This window comes from Leptidea sinapis, chromosome 34, assembly GCF_905404315.1.
Source record: "Leptidea sinapis chromosome 34, ilLepSina1.1, whole genome shotgun sequence".
Lineage (NCBI taxonomy): Eukaryota > Metazoa > Arthropoda > Insecta > Lepidoptera > Pieridae > Leptidea > Leptidea sinapis.
The window spans coordinates 1,965,798-1,991,344 of NC_066298.1; the positions used below are offsets into that span (position 1 = coordinate 1,965,798).

Consider the following 25,547-nt stretch of genomic DNA (forward strand, 5'->3'; position numbering starts at 1 on the left):
GGAATCATTGTTATATACACTATAACACTATACATAGTGTTACATTAGTGTTAAGACTTGTCTTAAAATATTATTTGTTATAGAGTGAAATAATATACACACAGTCAAAATTTTAACTGTCTATCCATTGAGGTTTATGAGATACACAGACTAAAATTCTAGTAATAGACTTCCCATTCTTTCCAAGTTAGAATCCCTGGAAACAATTTATTCCATTAAAACTGTATATTTTAAAAACTGGGTAATATTATGATTCTCAACTTTAAACATTTATATTATTAATAATTTATCATCTTAATAAATTCGTAACATAAATAATCTTTTCAAATATGTCTCTAGTTAATTGGTAGTGTGTATATTATTACAAGAACATTTACGTATTATTTTTATAATCACATTTCTCATAGCGATCTCTTGAAAATAATAGTTAAGATTAATCCATTTTATGTTGTGCCAATAACTGTTTATTTAATTTATAAATATTTATAGAAAACTTAAGATGTTGGTGTAAATAAATGACGGTGAGGCGCTGCCCCTGACAATCGCCGTACCTAGACAACCGGACATTGTAACTTCCAATCTTGGTTCCGACATTATATTTGCATAGACTTACAATATAATGGCGTATAGACATACGCAGCGTGAAAGAGAGATGGACATCTCTAACGGAGATGCAACAAGAGAGAAAAGAAAAGCGAATCTATTGTTACTGTAACCAATTTCAATGGTCAAAAGTCGTAAACAGTCAGCTACGATTGGAGTTAGCTCCTTACTATTTAGACTATTGAACTAGGTAACTACTAGCTAACGTATGTTGACAAATAAAAAATTCAAGCCTCGCACTATCGGCCTGTCAGGTGATCTATACGATTTTATATTCTAAGTCTAAGAATAACTGGTACATTTATGTAAGCTAGAAAATAAATTGTATCGGAGGTCCAATTTGACACGGTTACCGCGTGGTTAGATCGAATTATTGTTAACGTTAGGCCATAACACTTGAGAATCACTTCCAATAATGTCTTTCATCATTCTTCCATTACGTCACTCCATTAAAACTTTCGTACGGTTTATATTGTGTATCTCACTGTCTTAGTTGTGTGAGAACTTGACGTTGTTATATTGAGTGTTCTGTAGCAGAACAAATCTATTATTAAATCAAACTTAATAACAAAACTAAAGGTCAATGTAGATTATTCCTAATAATTATGAATTAAGAAGTTATTTTGCAAACTAGATGGTATGATGATGGTCCCGTTTCTTCATTTCAGTTCAATCAATCGCGCCTGCGCCGCGCCTAACCGTATGGTGTTCGTAAACGTAAAAATAATTGATGTTAGTTCGAACCGGTCCTCTCACAAACATTAGTTGGTAGCGTGTAGTTGTGAACTTCGCGATGAAAGCCCGGATATTTCCATTGCCAGTCTTCTGTATTGTCGTGTTAGCGTAAATGTTAGGTCATCGCATGCACTCGTTGTGTTGTTAGTGTTGTTGTATCGTACTGTGTGTATTTATCATTGTTTTATTATTAACAAGCCGGTATGAATTACCAAAGGATTAAGATATTTCGTTTTTAAAGATATTTTTAAAATATTTTCTTTTAAGGTTCACATCACAGGGTTCATCATTTCTTTTGCACATTTAACTATCAAAATTGTTTTATAATTTTATTTTTGTATACGTTTTTATTTTATTTACAATGATATTTTATTCCATTCATGATGTTTTTATTTGGAAATCATTTTGTAATCAGGGAGCAATTGGGAAGTATTCAATGATGTATAGTAATCGAGTTATGATATATTAGGACAATTTTTGCTACAATTATATAAATAATTAAAAGCCCAACTGCCAGTTGTTAGCGTACGTAGATGGTTACAACTCTTACAAAAAAGAAAAAATCTAGTATATCCATAATTTTCATAATATATATTATTGTGTATTATGTCTTATTTTTGGGTTTTTTGATAAGTAACACCAATAGCTTATAATTTGAATAGTTGTAACAGGAATCGTTAAGTGTCATGTTTGAATTAGCATTTGTATAACTAGAATTTGTTTTATATAATAATATATTTAAAGTGATGACAAAAGTTCGTTGGTAGAATCTCGGGCAGTTCGGTAGTTATATGAAATTTTCTATTTTAATATTATGTAATAATGTTATCAAAGTCAATATAGAATAATATGTAGGTAGTGTGTGTGAGGTGTTGAGCTAGTGAGTGGGGGTGACGGGCGCATCGCCGTGGTGGGCGGGCCCGCCACTCCTCGTTTCCGACTGTTTTTTATATATTTATAAAAATTTATTAGCACATCAGCTCCGATATTAAATGGCCGATATTGGATGATTCTGTTCTGTTGCTTCATTGCTGTGAGCTGATGTTAGACAATTGTACAGAGCCTGTGGTAGTGACATATTTATTTGAGCGAGCCGGTGGACGGTCGTCGACCGCAACTTAATTAAATTACTCCTAGTTGAATATGTATGAAATGTTTTAAATGTGTTACAGCATTTGAGAATATTTAATGATGTTGTATATAGTTTATAATTTGTTTTCGTGTAAGGACATTGTGTAAATAGCCGTAGTGTATTTACCGTTAATCATTTGCCCACTTCGCCATTCTTCAATGGAGCACGTTTTAAAGAAACCACTCGTAAATATTTTGTACAGTTGTTGAGCGACATTTGTAGTTGAATGAATTATTTGTAAGATTTCGTTTTTGAACCTTTTTGTTATTGTGAATTGTCAATTTATTTTAGGGAATCGGGATAATACTGTACATAGACCTCACCATATTAGTGATAAGCGATCAAATCTAATGATTGAGTATGACGGAAATCAAATTTTCTAAATGGAGCAATCATTAGGAGTTGTAACAAAAATGTTAGTGTAATACTTGATATTAATATAACTTAATAAATAACTGAAAATAGGTAATAATAATTATGAATAAAATATTACATATTTAACATTTCTTTTATTTGCATCAATTGTCACGTATTTTAAGCTGTCTAGTTATTATATTATAGCTATTACCATTACTTTATAATATGCACTTTTACTTCTATGTCAAACCAACCTACATTTATTGCAGATGGTAATGTATGTGTTGCAAGACCACGACATAGTCTACGTAGCTCATTTTATCTTTCAAAAAGTTGGAATTATTTAGATAGGTAGGTACATTGGAAGTTAAACAGTCCTCAGGTATTGTATTATCAATAACACAACTTTTTTGTTGTCTTATCTTGGGTCTAAGTACGAAAAATGAAACACCAATAAATCTACTTATTGTAATAGGTACCTATCATGAATCATGCTCTCATAATAATAATAACCACTTTAAAATAGTTTAAAAAACCTTTCAACGTTTTCAGGAAGCTTAAAAAAATTAAATTTGGGTAGCAATTACCATTAATGTTTTGCTTTTTTATGTTTCTCAAAACTCACGCCTTCGTCACTTCTCGCTTGTGAGCATCGTGAGTACTGGATAGTCATGCTGGCGTGGCCGGCGCGCGTACTTACGATTTCCTATACACGGAGAGTCGATACACTGGCCTGGCGCTGTGTCATCTGAATTGCACCTAATTGTATCGAAGCAGTAGCCCCTATTTCTTTAATTTACTATTATGTATTACCGAATACGCAAACGGTAATGTGTGTAATAGACGAAAAAAGATTCATGTGATCATTTTAATGTTGCAAGAACAAGAAATTTATTAAGATCGACCTCCTTTTTCTGAGACAAATAGTCATATTTACGGCTATATGTATAACAGTAAGTACCTATTATCTTAATATATTCACTGCAATCGATATTCTCTAGGTTTACTCGTAGACAAAGAATAATAACGCTTCGTAGATTACTAATCAGTAGAAAAAAATATAATTATTCACTTTCTATAAAAGACAGACGGCCGGACGGACGATCAGCGGGGTTTTAGTAATAGTAAGACAGGAGTCTTACTGCAGGTTTAGCTGGCGGCAAGCAGACGGAGTCTTCTCTCTACCATTCTCTTCTTCAATATTTTTTTTCTACGGATATTATCTAGAGGCTTAAGAACTATAGTTTTAAGTGATATGACATTGTATATTATAGTTTCAATGTAAAATGTGTATAGGGCTTAATAATAAATATACTCAATACTATAAATAAGTGTAAAAATAAGTTCTTATAATTAAAACTTTGTATTAAAAATTAAAATGTGTTTATTGTAATATTTCTAGTTACACAAGCAAATAAAGACTGTTTTCCTATAATCCATACATTCAATCTTAATATTACAAAATGTATGCTGTATATCTATGTATGTATATAGTATGCTGGTTTGTCCTTAACGTCAAAATGTATCGACCGATTTGTTATGGTTTTAAAGTGATAACACTCACTTTAATTTGTTAACAAATTGTTTAGATTAGCAAGAGTGACGTCTCAAATTAATTTCCTAATATGCAAATATTGGGGTTGAGCAGGTTATCAACTGTAAAGTAGATTCTGTAGATGAAGCCCCAACCTAAGAGTTTAACAAAGCATACAAGATTTTATGACGATACGTCACTCGAACGGTTAGCTCAGTTGGCAGAGCACTCGCACGGAACGCGAGAGGTCGTGGGTTCGAGTCTCGCATCGTTCATAAAATTTTGTTTTCAAAATTTATTTATGTATAGATGACGGTTAATGTGAATTTCGCCACTTTACTGGAATAAAAATTGGCTACATGTGGATTTGAATCCCAAGTCGATTGCCGCATTTCAGCTCTTTCTATCGCACTGCTGGTCAAAGCAGATGTAAATACTACGTAATACTGCTGGTGGTGTCATAGCCTATGCAAGAGTGCCACTAATTAGAAAATGTTCAATAAAATGCGCGCTTCACAGAGTAGGAAGGTACTTTTAGAATAGTTATATTGCTCGGAGAAGTACTGACTTAAGTATTGTATGATCATGGCTTAAAGGACTTGTGTCCAAAGCCGTTAACAAATTAAAATTAAAAAAAAAATGTATGATCAACAACAACAGACATCACAAAAAATTCGTTGATTTCGTGTTGCGATTTGCGAACTCGCATTGTATTATAACAATTCCTAGTAAATTTCTCTGTGTCCTTGTGACAAATTAAAACTATGAAGATTAATGAGAAGAACTTGTGTGCATTTGCTACATCAGCCACTCCAATAGATCGCGAAGGATGGTTGGATATGAGAGAAGTGGGGAAAAGCTATCAAAGAAGGTGGTTCACATTGAAAGGCAACCTTTTGTTCTATTTTGACAAAAAGGGTGACAAAGAGCCCGTTGGAGTTATCATATTGGAAGGATGCACCATTGGTATACAGTGTTATTATTTATTTTATTGTTGTACTATATAAAATTGAGATTTATCAATAACTAATTTGATTGGATCAGTAGTGTAATTAATATAAATTATTATCAATGTTTTTTAATTATTATAGTGGAGACAATGGTTCAAATATATATAATAATATTATATTTTATAAAGTTGTACTTAAAAAAAAAAATAGGTAGTTGACAAATGATTAATACAAAGTATGTAATAGGAAACACGTAAGAATTTGTTTTGTGATAATGGTCATATCTTAATTTTAAGTAAATGTTTGTCTTGCTTCTTAATAACACTGATATCTAAAATAAACAAATTTCAATTTGTCTTGTATAAACCGTAGTACCACTTATATAAAAGTAACTATTCTTGATATATTAAATCATCCAAAATTATTATTGGAATGTTTCTCAACAACAGTCAATACTTCAATGTTAGTCTTTTGTATCATTATTTTAAAATATTATCATAATTTCAATTAGAAGAAATAGAATAGAAGAAACACTGTATAATATAATTTGAGCTGTAATACTTAATCATTGTTTTAGAGTTAACAGAAGAAGAGTCATATAGTTTTAAAGTAGTATTTCAATGTGAAGGAGGCCGAACATATTTTCTGTGCACAAATTCCCAAGCTTCAATGGAAGCATGGATGAAAGCTTTAGCTTGTGCAAGTTATGATTACATGAAACTGATGGTTGCAGAGCTTCAGAGGCAGCTGGACGAAGCTCAAGGTTAGTCTTTTGAGTGTAACCTTGGACAATTGTATAGAATTTCTTTTTTTTTCAATAAAATTTTGTTACAATCAAATTTATTTAAACATCCCGGTGGGGATTGCTCGACTCCCAATCCCAGTAGTATGAAAGGATTTTGGATAAATTATTATGATGAATTGTAAAGGGTAAGTTTAGCATAATTATTGCCAATATAATAAATATTGTCCTTTTTAATTCAATGCCAATAAATAGTGATTTTAATATGTTCAACAACAATTTGAAACAAGATTTGGTACATAAAACTTTGTTTTTTATAATAATACACTTTACCGAAAATGAAAAAAAAACACATTTTTTCTAACTCGTGTAATATCCGGGTTAAAGAGGTCCTTCTATAAATATTAGAATGAAAGAAGAAATCCTTCAGTGCACAAAATATGGATGGCAATTTACTGCCCAGTTAGTTTTTCAGTAAGGGGTACCATTTGATTAATGTAAAGTCTCAGTTATTGCCATTTAATCAATACAGAATCCTCAATGTGGGAGTCTGACTTGTTTACTTTTTAAGTTAGCCCTCTCTCTCTCTTTCTCTGTGAGTAATTTATTATCTGTGTTTTGAATTAATATACTTCTGCTAAACAAAAGAATAAAGGCCTAACAAGTAAAGTGTGATGAAAATAAATAATGAAGAATAATTAAATCAAAATGAATGGCTTGATGGCCTTGCTTCCAATACCCTATTTAGGGTAATTTAGGTTTATATTTTTTAATATTTTATGCAGGTATATTATTTGCAGTATAATTTTAATTTACAGAATAATAATCATGTCATTATTATATAATTAACATATCTTATTGTTTTTGCTTTATGAAACAGCTGAGGATGCGGCAGAAGCAGCCACTCTGATCCCTCTCACACCTACGGGTGAGGAACCACAGGTCCCGCCCAGAGGCCAGCGCTATAATCCATTCAATAAGATGTCAGATACTGAGAACAAATCTGTGCCAGGCAGTCGTCATCGTATGTATAATTTTTAAACAAATTTCATGCTATATTTTGTATATAGTCATTGTATGTATAATATAAGTGATATATATAATTTATGTGCCAGTATAAATGTCACATTTGCACAGTCACACTGGCACATAAATTACACCGAAACCCACACCTTTCAAACCATAACACAATGTAACAAGTTCACTGCTCTATTGCGACAGGAATAGGTTGAAACTGTACATAAGTTAGTTCTACTGCTACATATGTCTCTTATACAAGATCAAAATAAGCCTAGCACAGCTTTACCAGGGGGAGGCTCCTTTATACAGGAAGCCAGCTATATTATGGGTACCACAATGGCGCCTATTTCTGCCGTGAAACAGTAACGTGTAAACATTACTGTGTTTGCGCCGTATCTAGTGAATTTACTGGGCAAATCAGACTTAATATCTTATGTCTCAAGGTGTCGAGCGCAATTGTAGTGCCACTCATAAGTTTTGGGTTTTTCAAGAATCATGAGTGGCACTGCATTGTAATGGGTAGGGCGTATCAATTACCATCAGCATTAGCTGAACATCCTGCTCGTCTCGTCCCTTATTTTCATAAAAGTAAAAGCTTTCACCTGCTAGCTTAGCTGGTGTTGCCCAAGGTTCAGTGTTGGGACCTGTGTTGTATACAATTTACAATATGAAAGGTGACCTACCCAAAACATGGTATTGCTTGCTATTGCTACATTCGCTGATGATATTGGCAAGGAATAAAAATTCTATTGTAGCATCACAAATCCTCCAAAATTGTCTAGATAGAGTCACACCATAGGTGATAAGATGGAGAATAAAAGCTTGCACATCCAAATCGATGCAGGTTACATTCACAATACCAAAGGTCGACCGCCGTGTTACATGGGAGAAACATATTAAGACAGTAAGAGAAGAATTCAACCTTAAAAAAGCTTAGCATGGACAACTAATTTCTCATCTATAAGGCCAACTTGAAACAAATATGGATCGAAAGTATTGTGCAAGAAATCCCAATGTTCTAATCCTGCATGGAACGTAAAACATTATTATACGGGCAAGCAAATAATTGCTCATTCCCTAGATAAAGAAAAAGACGTTATTTATCCTTGATGGATAAGGAATCGAAAAATAATTGATTTGCTAAAACATAACATACTTTTTACGTCCTTCCCGGGTCCAGAATCCAGTATCAAAAAGATAGTTGTTGTGTATTATAACAAATTCAGTTCCAAAAGTAATAAATGATTATTGCTATTTAATTTGAAATGATCAGAAGAGTCTGATAGTCTGAGTAGCCATAAAACTCGTAATAGTTAATCGAAATAGCTTATAAACTAGGTACGGTTCTATACTTATTACATCATCATTTTGTGTGGTGTACAAGACTTAGACTAGACAATACGGCTACAAAAATATTTCCTTCACTACATCTAACTATAGAAATCTTTTGCTAATCGGAGATTCTACTGAAAACGAAATAAGATTCTTATGTTCTTATTCTCACAGCAATATTTTTTTCTGCAAGTAGATCCGCATGCAACTTTGGTTATTGCATCTCGATAATGGTGGAGGTTAAAAGAAACCCAATCATTTGGCACAAATATTTTTATTTGAAATAGGATTTTAATCACTTATTGAACATCAAAAAACTATAACTATACCATATATTTTATGTACGCACAGTCTTTTAGGTGGCTAGGTTGGCTAAGGTACGTCGTCGCTAGACATCCAGATGGTGGGGATGATATCCTAATATGTGCGTGTCGTGCGAAGGTTTCAGTGGCAGGAAACTAACTGATTTTTATTTTCATTTTATATTCTATTTATAAGTAATTCATTAGTACCACTTGCACGTTAAAAAATAATTGAAAATAAGAAATTGAAGGTTAGATTATTGATTACAACATATCAATATGACGTTGCTATCATGATTTCAACCGCTATGAAAGACATTACTATCAATGCTACCATATTTACATTCTCCTGGTGTCGTGACGTCTAAATATATTAAGGTATACTCGCGTCATACATAAGACTATCTCTTCTTCAACTATGATCACCTGGTACCAAAACACTGTATAACGCTTCCTATCTCATTTTCTCCCACGATAAATCTTATAAATAAATATCTGTCTGTCTCTTTTTACTGTCGCTTTTTCGTTTCATCGACTTTCAAATCACAACGATGCTAAAGAAGTATTCACTTCAAAATTACGTATAAATTAATATCATTCTTAGAATGTATGTAGTTACATTCTATTCATGATAAGTTTACATATTTTTCTGATTATATAATATCAATGATATTGATATTCAATGAATTTTTTTGTTGACAGACAAAGAAAATCTAAAGCCGGAAATGCCTCGAAAGAAAGTTGCCTTTCGAGACATTCACACGATGTATGGACGTAAAATATTAGCCGATCGAAGCGAATGGAGGGCCAAGCTACGACAGAAGGAACCTTCCGAGCCCCTCATACAACTCTAACAATATTATTTTGAGCGAGAGATGTGGATGTTCCGTGCCTTGAAAGTGTATATGTACACAATTTGTATATGAACAGATTTTACATAGCCTAGTTGTGTTTGCTGATTTCCTATTGATTATAAATTTGATTTAGTTAGAAATTAGGGAAAAATTAACATCTAAAAAGATGTATAATTATATGTTTTATTGTGCTAATATTATAATTGGATTACTGTTTTAATATTATCAATATAATACCATCACATCGCTTTCATGTTTAATTGATCAAGCACATATTTAAATATTGTTATTATTGATTAAATATGTTAATATTGTTTGTATTAAATTAAGTTTTTAGTAGGTTGCTAGTCATTAGCTTAATTCATAATAATTGAATTTGATTAAAAATTCTGTATCAGTTGGGTTCCACAGTGCGAGTTTCCTGCCGGAAAACAGTAGTTTTGCAAGCTCTGGCATTTTTTATATTTACTGCTATTTGATATTTATATATTTGTGAGTCTGATCAATTTTAGACAATTTCATTGTTTGTTAGTAGTGTTAATTATTTTACCTACACCCATGCTTTAAATCCTCCATTAAAGATTCTGAAACAGTTAGCTTATTGCCAACATTAAAACACCCAATGTTCTAATAACCATAACATCATCCAAACGAGTGTTGTAATGTTGTACTGTATTTCATAACAACACTCCTTTGTTTTTTTTTCGATCCCTTCATGCGCAAAGAGTTTCAACAGACAGCCACATTCTTATTGTTCTATGCGTGGTATCTGTATGAATTTCAAAAAAAGAACATTTTCGTTTACGCGCGTTCCACACTAGTACCAGAACGTCGCGCGCCTTAAAAAAAGTAGGTTATTCGAATCCCCTCCATTTTTCTTCGATATTTTTATTGTTTTGTTTACAAAAAATGAGCGATTCATTTTAAACGCTGCAAAAGAACATTATATTCGAGTGAATTTTAATTATTGCACTATACAAAATGAAAATTACTACTAAAATAAATAATTGTTTCATTAATACTTAGTTTATTTGTATATAATCAGTAATGAATGATATTAGGTTACTACTAGGACTGGTGTTTTAATGCTAGCAGTAAGCTAACTTTTCCAGAATCTTTTAGAGGATTCATATTCTGGGTGTAGATAAAGTCTTGTATGCAACTGTTGATAATTAGGTATTAAAACACGAATGTGATACTATGATCACACTCGGCTTCGCCTCGTGAGATAAATCCACATTCGTGTTTTAATACCCCTTATTACACAACAGTTGCATAAATAACTATTAATGGACCAAACAAGTCCCATTACAGTCCTCTTCTGTACGCAGAATAATATCTCCGTGATAATAGTATCACATGAGTGTTTTAATACCCCTTATTACACAACAGTTGTATAAATAACTATATAAGCTCCTTTTAAAATAGATTTCTTAACTTAATTTTTCACGCAGATTTGAAAATTTGATTTGTATCACCATTAGGTATGTAATCTTTACTAAGAAAAAGCTGGACAGAAAGTATGGCGGTATCTCTTTTCAACAACTATAACAACCTATTTTAAAAATACTTTTTTAGGCGCTTTTGTACTTAAATGTCTGTGTAAAAATCAGATAAAGCTGTAACACTTGTTCGGCTAGAGTCGTCTCAAGTTGATCAAGGAAGCACGAATAGTCTGAGCAAAATTAACCCAGAGTACATAATCATACTTTACTTTATGAAATTATAGAAAGCACACACTGTTTTTTTCATTACAGACATTTTATATTTAACTTCTTTTCAGGTTCTATGTGCATATTATATATATATACATACTATTATTAACATAATATGTAGGGACTGTATTACTTAGTAAATAAGGTAGATTTTAGACTAAATAAACGAATTGCCATGATTAATAATTATTAAAACTCACACTGTGTTTTGCAAGTGCATTGTAAGTAATTATTATATATCTAACTTTCCATTCGCAGTTTTATTTTATGATTTTTGAATAATATGTATAAAATCTATGAAAACAAATATTTAAAAAATCATGTATTGTATTTTTTACCATCAAGTAAACGACATAATATGTTAATACAACTATCAATATTTTACGATATAACTATTAAATCGATTTTGATCAAATTTGGCATGAAGATAGTGGGAAACTTTTTAGTTCCCAGGAAAGATATATTTGTAGCACTTCCACATGGATGAATTGTCTATCATATAAGACATTCAAATGACTTCTGTGGGTTACTTTGGGATATTTAGAATAACACAACATTATATTAAGTAGTTTATTTAAAAATCTTTGTTATATAAACCAACACTTTACAACGTCAACTACAGGGGAGATATATTAATATATAAATATAAGTTTCTCGAGTAACTTTAACTTAACAAAACTAAACTAATATAATAATTTTAGCCTGTTCGCTATGACACTTAAGTATAGTAGGTACTTAGTTCACCATATTGAATACAATATTATTAATAAAACTTAATTTAAAAACTAAGTTAACTCCTTTTTCCAGACATAGTTTATCTAAATTTTGATCAAATTTTTAGGGATTGGAATATGCTGTATTATCATTTTCATCTGTTTTAAAAATTAAAATAACAAGCTTGAGTGTCACAGCGCACAGAATTTCAATATTTATGTTAATAATGCATCTTTTTGAAAATAAACGTATGCTGGCGTTCCGTTTTGGTATTTCGATACACTAGAAACAATTGAGCAAACTACAACAGCTAACTTACGTGTAAGTAAACACGGACAGACTCCATTAGGTACATGAATTAAATAAATCTCTTAATTCATTGACGACAAAAAAGAAAAGACAAATTCCCAAATTTGAGGAAAATAAAAAAAATAGACTGAAAGAATTTGATGTGATAGATTTGACAATTACAAGTTCAAGATAGTTGCCAGATGAGAAGAATGTGCGTGTTTACATAATCTAAGGCATTACAATATTGTCTGTTCTCACCGTGATCGGTTGGAAGACAATGTCGGGTCTCGTCCGCCTGGTAACACTTGCAGTATATTCTATTTAAAACCAGCCTGATGATAATAAACTGTCACGCGGTAAAATACGTAACACAAACTATAACTACGAATCTCCCGCATGGATACATATTACATAAATCTACAGATTATATATAGAGAACTATGCTAGGCGAACACACGAAGCTAGAGTATGAAGCGACGCGCGTGTTCTAAACTAAACGTGTCGTAAACTCATAAATAAGAAAATATTTGGTAACAAACTCCTTACTAGATAAATGGGAGGGGAGACTGTGCACTTAGGGGACAATCAGGACAGTTAGTATGTACAGTGTTGCAAAATCTTACAAGAAATCGTCACTAACCCGAAACTAAACTACAATGAACATAGAACACCGTATGTTCGTTCAAGTCCAAAAATATGTATACACTTACAGGTTATTTAAAACGATTATAATATAAAAAAAAAAAACAAACAAAATTATATACATTTACGTAAATGTGGTGGGAGAGAAAATCTGGCCACTTCTCGAGAGGAAGGTCATTTTTGGTTTTAGTTGTAATCTTAAATATAAGGTCAATATAAAATACATTAGTACAAGTAAGAGTTCAGTAATCTAAATCTATGCAAGGAATTGACATATAGCCAATACATCGGCCAGGGTTCTAAAAAAAACGAAAGCAACCGCGTGTTATTAAATTATGATTGATTCTAGCTCGTTCACTTGAATGATAAAATATGTTGTAAACAAGATTAGCCATAGGTCATACAAATATACAGGTTGCTTTATTATTTTCACTAGTCTACTACGACTGCAGACTTTTTGTTTAGGTTATACAGCGTTGCATTACAGTGGCGACAAAAATTAAAGACGGGTAGAACCTTTATCAGGAAAAATCTAACAATTAAACTAAATCATTGAAATTTTCAAACTAACAACCCTTACGTGGGTACTTCTTCTACGAAGCGGCTACTAGATTACTTACAGGTTGTTCCGAAATAATATTATGGAAAGTTTATTTATTTTGGTTAAATTTATGTATTTAATTAATGTCGCTATTGTAGCGCCCGCTTTATAAGCGACGGATAGTATATGTTCTTATTCAGAATGGATTGAACACAAACATTGACAACAAAGCAAAGCAGCCAGATGACAGGGTGGGATACAAGTTGCGACTTCGTTTATATTCAGTAAACATCTGGTCGAATCGATCGTAAAGTCGTCCGCAGTGCTTCGACGAGGCTAAAGTTCGAATCTTTTCTTTCGTTCGGCGACCACGCCGGCGAGAGGCGCGGCCGTCGCACGACCGCTCGAACAACGGTCCGATGTTAGTTCTGAAAAAATATATTTCATTTTGATTACTGTAATGGAAGAAAAATGGCAGAACCACGGGATTTACATGGACGTTAGCGGTCTTGAAGGAGTGCGTGTTATTTTTGAAGGTACTATGCCGTATTGACCCGGAAGAACCGATACTTAAGGTTATTTTTTAACATTTTCCTAGTTTTCTAAGTAAGTGCTCTGGGTTTCATTAATCAATTAAACATAAACAATTTGATATTTTAAGTCAGAAGATAAATTAAACCCGTGTCTCTAGAGATTTCGCCTCCAACTGGCGTTACAACTGGACCGCAGATTTTATGGATCATACGAATATTTAAAGTCATATGTTTGTTTGGAGTTTACTAAGGGTACAGGGTTTACAGTAGAAAAGATAACATAGAAATGTAAAGAAAATTGTAGCAAACACGCAAAGGCTGTTTGCTGAAATGTAAATCTAGGCTCAATAACAAAGTTGTCAAGATACGTAGGGTAGGGTACCTGTACAGGTGACAGCTGCAGGTTTCTGGTCTCCGTGTTCACGAACTGGATCTTCGAGGTCCGACTCGCGCGTGTCGCTTCCATCAAAGGACTCAGTCTCGAAGACTTGCTCTAATAATTAAGAAATTAATTTTAAATATAGGCATTATTATCAATATCGTGTGACAAATCTGAATTTAATTTCTCCTGTTCTTTACAAATAATCTATGTTATGTTTATTTTTTAATTATAAGGATGGATACGTATTTATTTATACATACGTTCAGAAATATAAATCTAACTACATTTTTTCATATAACATTATTCTCTTATTAAAATTGTTTGAAGAGACGGATGGATTGTCGTCGTCAACAATTATTCCTCCCTCTATTCTTGCTGACACTAAACTATAAAGTGAAAAAAAAAAAAAAACAATAAATCTTTAATTTTCCCACATAAAAGCAACTTTACAGATTGTAACATATACTATATTTTATGGCATAGTTGGAGAGAAAGTAAAATAATATAAATTAGTTTCAGTGTTTCTGTTGCGCCGATTATTATATCACTTTGTTGAATTTTGCTCAAGTAGATAATAATTTGATTTTCAAAATAATATCATACAATATAGTACACACAAACATATCACACGGAAGTTAAGTGTTAGAACGACACAAAATATATTAAGTATATTATTATATGTTAGACATGTGACATGGTGAAGGTCATCTAAAGACATAATATCGACTTGAAAACACCGCAAATGAAAAATCACTCTATTGTTTGGTGTAATTGCTTAAAATGTAGATTTATATATGTAAAATTTAATGATTTTAATATAAATCTTACAATTTTATAGGTAACTCAACGTAAATATTAGTGAGTTAGTATGAAATTAAAATCAAACAGTAATCATAAATACTGTACTGTAAATATATAATTTTGATGTACGCGAAGAGAAACTTTAGCCTGTTTTATTATTGTTTGTGCAAAGTACCTACATTAGGTACTCATTTTGATTACGTATTGGTTGTTGGTTATTAGTAATTTAGACAGGCCCAATCAATGGTTAGAAGCGTACTGCCTTATCGACGACGATATAATACGAACCATGGCTATATAAGTAAATAATTTTATATCCACTAAGCAAAACTGAAAGTATACCTAATCCTATTCGATCGATTTATTTCTTTTAGTGGAAAAGGAGGACAAACGAGCGTACGAGTAACCTGTTGTTTAGTGATCACCGCCGTCCACATTATCTTGCCACACCAGAGGAATTACAGGAGCAAATTCAAAAATTGTTAATGTACAACCGTTTTTCCTGTTTTTAGTTGATACATATGACAATCAACATAGTTGGCAGCAGAACGAACGAAATACATACAATATATATATAGCAGTGTGTGTCCCAGTCATCCAAAAGCCATGCAAACTTACCAGCAGCGCAAAGCAAACTTCTGTTAGCGAGTGAGAGAGTGCAGTATGGGTTACCTGGCGGGCCGGTCCCCTGCCAGAGCGCGGCCAGGTGTCGCAGGTGGAGCCACAGCGGCGCCTCGTGACCATGCTGTTAGTGCACCCGACAACCAACGACCATCGTGAGACAAGCTTACACCCGCGACTTTGTTCACGACGGGCTTAGACTCGATTAACATTTTAAGCTACATTTCTACGAGGTCACTTTTATATATTTTGTTAATATCGCTTTTGACCCCGACCTCGTGGCCGCTGTTTTTTGTTTGTGAATTGGTTGCAAATAGGCTTATTCATTTCTTAGATTGGAGAAACAGACAATATTGGTAAAAAAGTATGAGATCTAATGCGTTAATAATTAACAGCAATTTATTACAACTGAAATTTTAATGTATAAGTTGGTCTGTTAAATGAGGGTACTTTTATATTGTTCTAAAGTCCGTATTCCATAAGCAATTCGTAATCCGTGAATAATCACAGTTAAGTGTACTCTGTCTCTTTTATGCACAGTTATGGAGACAGTTACAATAGTACAGTTTACGTGGTTTGCGTATTAAAACGCCACCTGGAGTATGTACCTCAACTAACTTTATTTTACATACATACAGTAACGCTTATCTTCCAGAAAGGGATGCAGAAATTACGGATATCCATTTGACAACACATTTGCTTTATAATGCCAAGTAACTCAGATGATAAGCTAACGAGAATCTACTCAGACTTAATAGAATATTTCTTTTTTTAACTCGACCTATAAGATTACTTACATTAATGATTGCTAGATGAAAATGCAGACTTGAATTGAATGATAAGAAAAATATTAACTTTTTAGTGTTTCATTAAAAATAACTGTAATTTTATAATTGTTAACATGCAAGATCGTTAGTTAGAATAGGTGTATTAAAATAGCATATCACAGTGGAAAAAGATAGAGAGGTTATGAATCTATACCCAATATTTAATTTAGTTTGTAAGTATTTCTACGTTATATTTGTGATAATTCAAATTATATATTCATTTGATACGGTTTACTATAAGACACATAATTATTATGATGTAGGTAGTTAAAAAAACGTAGTTTATTTTTTAAGTTTACTGAATGATCTGTTCGCCAAAAGATTAAAATTAAGAAAGTTTGCTGTTCGAAAATCGAAACGCAATATGTTAATTTTAAACTCAGTTTACACTGTAACATTTGTTGTATGTTAGTCATAATTATAATGTCACCTGTGACCAGATGATGTTCTATGTTTTCTGTGCATTGAGATCATAAGATGGCGACTTTAGAAAGTATAATAAACCAAGCAAGTATGGTTACCGTTGTTATACAATACATGGCGCTGTCGTAAATTATAATAATGGCAACAAGATATTATTTACCTGAACGCGGTTATAGCTAAAACGCGTTTGAAACCTAAACGCTTGATGTTTGACATTAGACATTAATTTTCTAACTCATGTAACTAAAATTCTAGCTGTCAATCTAAATATTGAATTATATTGTATTAATAACACATATAAACTCAGTTTCGTAAATACAAGTATTAATAAAATTGAGTTTCAATTAACTCACTCAAGTAAAATGATAATAATCTAATATTATTTTAAATCTTATATGGGCTATATTATATATACATTAAATACTTCAGAACTTCTCTCTTTTTCATTTGTGGTTTTTACTATAAGAATATAATGGTGCTACCGACCGGTGCAGTGTCTTCTATGAGCTGCGCGAGAGTAGAAGATTCAGCAGACTTCAGCTCATTGGCCTCTGATATGAGATGCGCTCGAAGTTGTTTGTTTCTGAAAATCAAAAACATTCACCTGTTATTATTGAATTAAATTTTATGAAGGTAGTCGTAGTAGTAGTAGTAGTTATAATAATACACAAGATATAATCCTATATTCATGTAGGTACTGGTAGATTCTTACAGAGATAAACGCATTTCAAATTCAAATCCTATTCAACCTTGTTTCAATATCTACATTTATTGCTCAATTTTTGTGCTCCTAAACTTTTCTTGACGGAAGTCAGGGAAAGTTAATCCACTTAAGTGGGCTTTACACTGTCGGAGTCCTTTTGGACCGATGACCGCAATGAGTAAGATACTATTTATTTTTGATAAATTATTTAGTTATTTCTATGACAATTTTAAAATTAACAAGTAAAAAGGGAATATATATTTTAGGAAATTCTAATATTTAAGAGGTTTATGCAAAGGGAAATTTTCTATTAATTCACTAAAACGTATGATGTCTGAAATGTTATATTTATTTATAAGTAGATATTTACCGAGTATTTAGTCACCGAATGCAATTGGACCGCTTGTTTATACTGTACAAAATAAAAAACCAAAAGTTTCCGAGTAGTGATTAGAGTGCACTCGTTGAAAACCCCGCTTCATCGAAAGCCCACGAATTGATTGATTGCAGATGCTTAAACAGTGACGGACAGTAGACAAATAATAAAATAAATAAGTAAAATCACATTTCTTGTTTTCAAAGAAAAAAATACAGAATAACATACATACTACATATTATTACAAATTAAAATGAAATAATCTTGTTAAATGTCATGTCATGGTCACCAAAGAGATCTTTTTGCATAAAAGAGGATCGAGCCTCTTTAATTATTGAAATGAGAATTTTGCATAATGATCCCTTAGTAACAAGAGTGCGTACCTCGAGTCGAGCTGCATGATATGGTTGTGAGCCTGCGCCAGCTGTGCCGTAGCCGTGGCCAACCGTTCCTCCAATTCTGCTGACTCCACACACTTCACCGAGTACTTCTCCGACAGTGACAGGATCTCTCGCTTTATCTCTTCCATCTCTTGCCTGCAACGAACATTTATATCAGTAAGGGTTTTGTTTATATTTTACCAGTGGGAGCTTCAGCAGGCCAGGTCAGGGTACCACAACAACGCCTTTTGTTGTGAAATGTGTAAACATTATTATGTTTCGGTTTAAAGGGCGCCATATTTAGTGAAATTACTGGGCTAATGAGAATCAACATATCCCAAAATGATAAGCGCAATAGCGATGCCGCACAGAATATGGGTTCAATCAAGAATCCTGAGCGGCACTAGTCACCACATTGTATAGGGCGCATAGCTTGCCATCATCTTGCACATCTCTTGACTTTTTCTCATACAAAAGAAATATTTTGTTTATATATATTACAAAAGAAATATTTTGTTTATTTTTATTTTGAAAAATTCGAACAATATCGTCCCAATACGAACTAAGACATTTTGTAGTCGTAGCACCAGGTACGATTATAAAGATTAATTTTTGTGCGTGATCAGTTTCTGTTTGACGACACGATTGTTGTTTGGTAGAGACAACAGGGCAAGAAAAATACGCCTTTCGGAACACTTTAAAAAATATATAAGAACTGAATTGTTTTTGGCGATAAATTCTAATGTTCCCTCTTCATTGAATTATCCTTCCCCTATAGGGGAGCGATAATTCAATACTGTATACAGCAGGCAATTTTATTTAATAACCTACCAAATTAAAAACTAAAACTTAAATAATTTGCAGTCAAACAGACATGTTTTGTGGTAAAATTACCAATTTGAAAATTAAATTATCGAAATTAGTAGTAATGTTATCCGTTTATAATATTCTTAACCAAGACATTGTGAAGTGTTAGTGTTTAAAAGAGAATCTGTCACGTACATATTTTATATTACTTAAGTATATTCGTGAAAACCTGTAATTGGCTGTCTGTTACTATTTAAGTTTTTACTGAAATTGTATTAGCTGTTGGTTTTCCTTAAATAAATAAAAAAATATATATATTCATAGTTACTTACTGGTGCCTGGTGCTGATCTGCGTCAGGTCAGTGGTGCCGCGCGACAGGAAGTCCTGCTTGAACTTGTCTACTTCCCGCCTCACTTCGTTCTCGTGAGCCTTGCGCATCGCGTCCAGGGCTGCCAACGTTGCCCGGGTCTCTTCAGCCAGGGCCTGTTCTTTCTCCAAACTGAAGCGGACATGAAAAAGACATTGAGCTTTGACTCATTGAGCACAAATTTAAGAAATATTTTAAAGCTTCTTTGACAAAGAAGGCTTACTATAGTATAGTAGATTATATAGAGGATAATAATTCATGGTGCTTGACTGATTCTGTGTAGGCTAAGTTGTTATATGATTTAAAAGATTGACTCGGAGTTTCTTGTCAGTTATTCTCTCCTTTTACTAATTGATGTAGCTTCATGACGTTTACCAAGTGTTGATGCAATATGTTATTATTATTTCTATTTCTATTATGATACTGACACACTCACTAGAATCATCATAGACTGTATGCCTAGATAGCCTTTCGAGTTTTCCAGTATGAGGTTACGCCAGCGCTCTATCGATTTGCCCATTCTTCTAGCTGTACCTATCAAGTTAACTTTAATCAGTATCCAAATGGCAGTACATACCGCAGCTGCTCTCGTTCGGCGCGGTGTTTGTCTTCCATCTCGCGCACGATCCGCCGGTGTGAGCTCTCCATAGCCATTAGACCCTTCTCACACAGTGCGCGCAACTGTTCGATCTCCTGCTGGTAACGCGCGCGGAGACCGTCCCCGTGTGTGTCCGCCGACACTGCACTCTGTCAACGATCAGTTGTATTATAATCGTGTTCGTTCGTAATATATATATAACATTGATCACTGTCATATTCGTAATATGATATAACATTTTTTTTAAAATATTGAAATCGAAATAATATGATAAATTGAAATGCTTAAATTTATTTAAAAGTAGACTAGTTTGCATGAAAAGTCTCACATAAGGACGCTTACGAAAATTCTAACTGGCAATTGCGTGTTCTTTTAAGATGTCCTACTTATGTAACTACTAATAGGGGTTATATAAATATTAATAATAACCTGATACGCAGCCCGCAGGTTCTCCAGCTGCGCGGAGTACTCCGAGTCGAGTGCGGCCAGGCGCCGCTGCAGCGTCCTGGCCCGCTCGCGCAGCGCGGCCCGCTCCCGCTCGTGCTGCGCCTGCAGCGTGGCCCGCGCGCGCCGCGCCGCCGCCAGCGCCGCGGCCTGCTGCGCCAGCGCACACTCGCCCCGCGCGCGCTCGGCCGTCAGCCGGTCCACGGCCTCCTGCAGCCGCCGGCAGTGCTGGCACGGCGCCAGCGCCTGCAGCGCCTCCACGCGGCGCCGCAGCGCCTCGACGCGGTCCCCGACGGTCGCGGCGCCCCCTCCCTCGGCCTCGCCCCGCGCGGGGGCCGCGTCTTCCCCGCCGAGCCGCCGCCGCACCTCGGCCACCGCCACCTCCACCCGCTCGAGGCTCTCGCAGATCTTCATCGAGTCTTCACTGTTGCCCGAACAGTCACTGGAGAAGAGCGCTCGGCACTCGTTCGAGAAGTGCTGGAATAGGTACACGAACTCTGCCTCCGCGGCGGGGTCGGATTCCAGCGAGGCGACGGCGTCTTCGCGAGACGGAGTGTCGCGCGGCTCCGACGCCCGGTAGGTGCCGTCCACGACGGCGACGCGGGCGTCCACCAGCGCCTTCTGGGCGAGGACGTCGGCCAGCTGCTGCAGCAGCGCGCGGCTGTCGAGTCCCGGAGAGCCCTCCTTGCGCCGGTCGGAGTCGAGGCATTCTCGGTAGCGGGCGGCGATGTCGCGGACGGCGGCGTCCATTTCGCAGCGCAGGTGGTCGTGGGCCGCCTGCCACCACAGCTCGAGGTCCGCCCGGTCCTGAGCCGTCAGTGTGAGGCGAGTCGATCGTGATTCGTCCAGGTTTCGTTCGCAGAGTTGGGCCGCCCGAGCTAGGGCTCGCGCGACTTCAGCCTGCACCAGCTCGGCGCCGAGAACATCGCGCGCGGAAGCCCACGCCTCGCGCACCCTCGCTGCTTCTGTGTTAGCACGGTATTGTTCAAAATCACTGTCACCGGGACTTGTAAACGATAACGTCTCGCACGCGAGAGCGGAACATAGTTCGGCCAATTTTTCGCTCTTGTATCTATCGACAGCCTCGGCTACTTCTATTTGTGATGCCTTTAAAGCTTCGAGGTCTGTATTATTAACGATGAACTCCGATCGACGTCCATCTTTGCCAGTGTGAGAGCCGTTCATGATATCGATTCTCCGTGATAATATCTTTGCAAGATAGTCCAAAGAGCTCTTGGTGGTGTCGATACATCTGCTATTCTCTCCGTTTAACTTACGTTTAAGATTATCTATTAACTGACTAGTTTCTGTTATTTCAGACTTTATTAATCTAGCGAAAAATCTGCTGCCATTTGAAGATTGTAGAGCTTCTTGTATTCTACCGACTAGAACCGCCTCGTATGCGAGTTTCTCCGCCAGAAGCTCTAAGCTCTTTCTCTTAGTAAGCTCACCAGCCTCGTAAAGAACGGCTTTTCGTTTCGATATATCCAAAAGCTTTATCCTCAGTTGTTCTTCTAGTTGCACAACAACTTCAGCGACACTGTCGTTTACAAAGTCAGTTGAAGTTTGTTCTGTGTTATCAATAACACATTTATCAAAGCATTCTTGTAATCTCTTGCTGACATCTGACAAACATTTTTCCATTGACTTGAAGCTGTATTTCTTCTCCAGGCCGGGTGATGGTGATCTGCGGGATTTCGATGCTCGCATTGCACTCATTTGACAAAGACACTCATTGACTTTATTTCTCGAATGTATGACAACACTTTCAAGACTCTGTAAACGATCTAATAAATGCCTTTGTGACTGAGTGCCGATCAAAGAGCTTTCCTGGCTTTCGCTTAATACAGGGCTATCGACCGATACTGTTGCGTGGTTTAATGATTCGCAAGAGTTAGTAAAATCACGGCGATTTTCTAGTACGGAAGTGACTTTCGTTTCTAGCGAACTCAACCGAACAAGCATTTTCATTGGTTCTGAACTAGTAGCACTATCTAAAGATTTCCTCCTTAATCTAGCAGCCAATCGTTTCATCCTCTTTTCATCAGTTACATTTTCAGTTTTTGTAAGCTTCTCTTTAGCAGGAGAAGAACTTTTTGATGGCGAATTTATTGTTGGGGCTGATTCTCCTGTCTCTAATAATGTGATTTTATTTTCAAGTTCCATCAACTTTTCTTCTACTTCTTTCCCTAATGTAAATGACTCCCTTCCTTTTAATGATAAGCTACGTCTTTTTTCTCGAGACTCAGTTTTTTGGATTTTGTGTTTCAATGTTCTAACCTGTTTATCTGAAGCAGTCAGTTTTTGCGTCAAATCTAGAATTCGTGCTGCCATCAAATCGATTTCTGATCTGCTGCACTGTTCTCTTAGTTTCATTTCATTTATCAACTTCATATTTGTTATTTCTAATTCATCGTACATGTTATGTGACTCACGAAGTTCTTTTTTCATAGATTTGATTTCTTGAATTGCTTTGATGAATCTACTTCTTAATTCTACATACTCATCAATCAGTCTATTCTTCTCTAATGATTCTAAATTTGAAATTTCTTTAATGTTGCCAAGTTCACAAAGAGAACCAACGCTTTTCCTTTTTTCTTTTGATGGAGACTCATTAGTAACTTTGCTTTCTAGTTCCCGAATCCTTGTATATAAACTCTCATTTTCTTTAACACTTCTTAACAGCTTATCATTCAATTCGTTGAGTTCTTTTTGCAGTTGTTTAATAACTTCTTGTGCAGTCGTAAGTTGTTGAGTTAACAGCTCACAATGTTCCGTAGATTCTTTTAAAAAATTCTGCGTTTCAGTTAATTTTGAATCCCATATATTTTTATCTTGATTATAAAGTTGTTTTATAGTATTTAAGCTTTCAGCTTCCTTTGTTCTAATACACAACTCCTCCTCTTTCTTTTGCAAAGTAATAACTAACTCTTCCATTTTCTTTTCTCGGGCGGAGGCTTCCAGCTTCAATTTTCTTAATCGTGCCAATTCAGATTCAGCGGCATCGAAATCACACAAAGCTAGTTTTAATTGCTTTCTTAACTCATCAATCTCAATCGATTGCTTATCTATTGTTGAAATGTAACTACGTTTTCTGGGTTCATTTGGTTTCTCATTTTCATCAACTTCATCTATTGTACTATCCATTTCTTTGGTTGCGTCAATCTCGTCAGTATCACATTTGCTTTCAACTTTTAGTGAGATATTGTGACATGTTCTTGCGCGGACCTTTTCTTTTACTTTGGATATTGGCGTGCGATTAAGGATCGGTGAAGGCGGCGGTTGTGGTGCTACATCGCCCCAATCCGCACTATCCCTACGCCCACCTTCCGATGCTGTTCGATATTCTTCATCTGATGAAAATGGAGCCGACTTCATGGTATTTGGTGTGATAGGGGTTATTGGAGACGTTGATGATTCAGATGCTTGATCCACTCCATCATCTCTTAAAACCAAAGAGAGTTGCCCGGCATCTGGTAAGCCAGCCGTTCTTCTTATTGCCGATACCCAGTTTGTTCTGATACCCGCTGTCACAGCAGATAATACAATATGCTTGCCATCCCACGCCTGAAATGGAAAATCAATTTAGTTTCATGTTATAATATAAATAATCAGAATTCTAAGCATTAATAATTATATTAGTATACCTCTGTTTCGAAGGCATATCCGTTTGTAGTAGCGGAAGTCGGCAGTTCAACGACTCTTGCTACTCCACTCAGATCTATTACGCCGTCCATGAGCCCTCTTTGTTCTGCGTGTGGATCTCTGAAGTAGAGTAACGCTGCGCCGCGAAGAACGAACCAATGTCTGGACCAGCCCGAAGGGCCCCGCCGCTGCAACCAACCAGCTCTTGCGTGTAGCAGTCTCTCCGCCGGTAATTCTACCCGTCCAGCTTCTGCACTTTCAGGAGCTTCAACAACATCTGTAGCTACGCTACCCTCACTTCCTGAGCTCGTTAAACCTTCTTCCGCAGGAACTCCACCGTCCGGTGTTCCTCTTGCCTGAAATTTTGTTCATATCATTTTGGATACAAGGAAATAACGTCATAAATATCACACGATACAGTATTCACATCTTGGTAATTTTTATTTACGATGACAGGCGTTGAGCCCTTGCATATAGTATTATTCGCGGATCGACTTTTATATTTACTCAATTCATTTTATATTTTTACAAAAAATTCAAACCATACGTTTTATGCATATGTGAACGGTGGCTCGCAGTGTCGTTGGAATTTTATGAATAAACATTCTTACTAATCAGAATTTACCCCTCTTTCGAACATAAAAAATGCAGTGGTAACAATAAGTAAGTAGACACTGCATTTTGATACCCACTTAATTATAAGGCGTAGCAACTGTAGCAAATGTAGAAATGGATTCTTGAAAAGACAATTTCCAAAAAATTATTATAATTAGTCTCAGAAACCTTAAAATTTGTTGAATATAATATTGATCAGGTACCGGCAGTCTATCGGGCGGAGGTAGTCTGGTGGGTCTCTCGAGGGTGGGAGGTAGAGCCCGTCTGGACCGCGGGCGAGTCAGCGACGCCGCGATGTCTCGGAGTTGTTCGTCGTACTGTTGGTGTTGCTGTTGTAATAGAGGTGACCGAACAGCATTTCCTAAAATTTCCAAAATAAAGAGAAAACTGGTTCAAATAAAAGTCTATCTATGATGGCGTCTAAGGAGAGACTTATCAATAGTAATTTTTTTATATGGTAAATATATTAAGAAAAAATGACGTAATTCATCCTCCTATCTATATTTCTCTAGGATTACATTAGCTCGGTCCTATGGGAGGATACATTATACATGAAAAAC

The 25,547-nt window shown here is 35.3% G+C and overlaps 2 protein-coding genes across 3 annotated transcripts in view; one reads left to right on the forward strand and one right to left on the reverse strand.

The window, feature by feature from the left end:
- Positions 1–5,014: 5,014 nt before the first annotated feature.
- LOC126974995 (sesquipedalian-1-like) lies at positions 5,015–11,527 on the forward strand. Its single transcript, XM_050822782.1, has 4 exons — positions 5,015–5,327; positions 5,889–6,074; positions 6,934–7,077; positions 9,410–11,527. The coding sequence occupies exons 1-4, from the start codon at positions 5,126–5,128 to the stop codon at positions 9,559–9,561; spliced, it is 684 nt and encodes a 227-aa protein (XP_050678739.1). The 5' UTR covers positions 5,015–5,125; the 3' UTR covers positions 9,562–11,527.
- Positions 11,528–11,832: 305 nt separating this feature from the next.
- Positions 11,833–25,547, reverse strand: part of LOC126974903 (protein outspread) — a 304,871-nt gene continuing 291,156 nt past the window's right edge. The window contains exons 8-17 of one of the 2 annotated variants that reach the window (XM_050822623.1): positions 25,191–25,348; positions 24,375–24,728; positions 20,713–24,294; positions 20,263–20,432; positions 19,650–19,817; positions 18,514–18,666; positions 17,538–17,634; positions 15,853–15,925; positions 14,380–14,490; positions 11,833–13,892 (exon numbers count right to left, since the gene is read on the reverse strand). In XM_050822623.1, coding sequence (XP_050678580.1) covers positions 13,801–13,892; positions 14,380–14,490; positions 15,853–15,925; positions 17,538–17,634; positions 18,514–18,666; positions 19,650–19,817; positions 20,263–20,432; positions 20,713–24,294; positions 24,375–24,728; positions 25,191–25,348 — 4,958 coding nt within the window. In that variant the 3' untranslated portion in view covers positions 11,833–13,800. The remainder of the gene's footprint in view (positions 13,893–14,379; positions 14,491–15,852; positions 15,926–17,537; positions 17,635–18,513; positions 18,667–19,649; positions 19,818–20,262; positions 20,433–20,712; positions 24,295–24,374; positions 24,729–25,190; positions 25,349–25,547) is intronic. The other variant, XM_050822624.1, reaches the window with a different exon arrangement.

Excerpts from the sequence above, each read along its gene's own strand:
- LOC126974995 (XM_050822782.1), top strand. The coding sequence starts at position 5,126 with ATGAAGATTAATGAGAAGAACTTGTGTGCATTTGCTACATCAGCCACT. Across the intron at positions 5,328-5,888 it reads ATTGGAAGGATGCACCATTG|AGTTAACAGAAGAAGAGTCA; the intron begins GTATACAGTGTT and ends TCATTGTTTTAG. Across the intron at positions 6,075-6,933 it reads GCAGCTGGACGAAGCTCAAG|CTGAGGATGCGGCAGAAGCA; the intron begins GTTAGTCTTTTG and ends TTTATGAAACAG.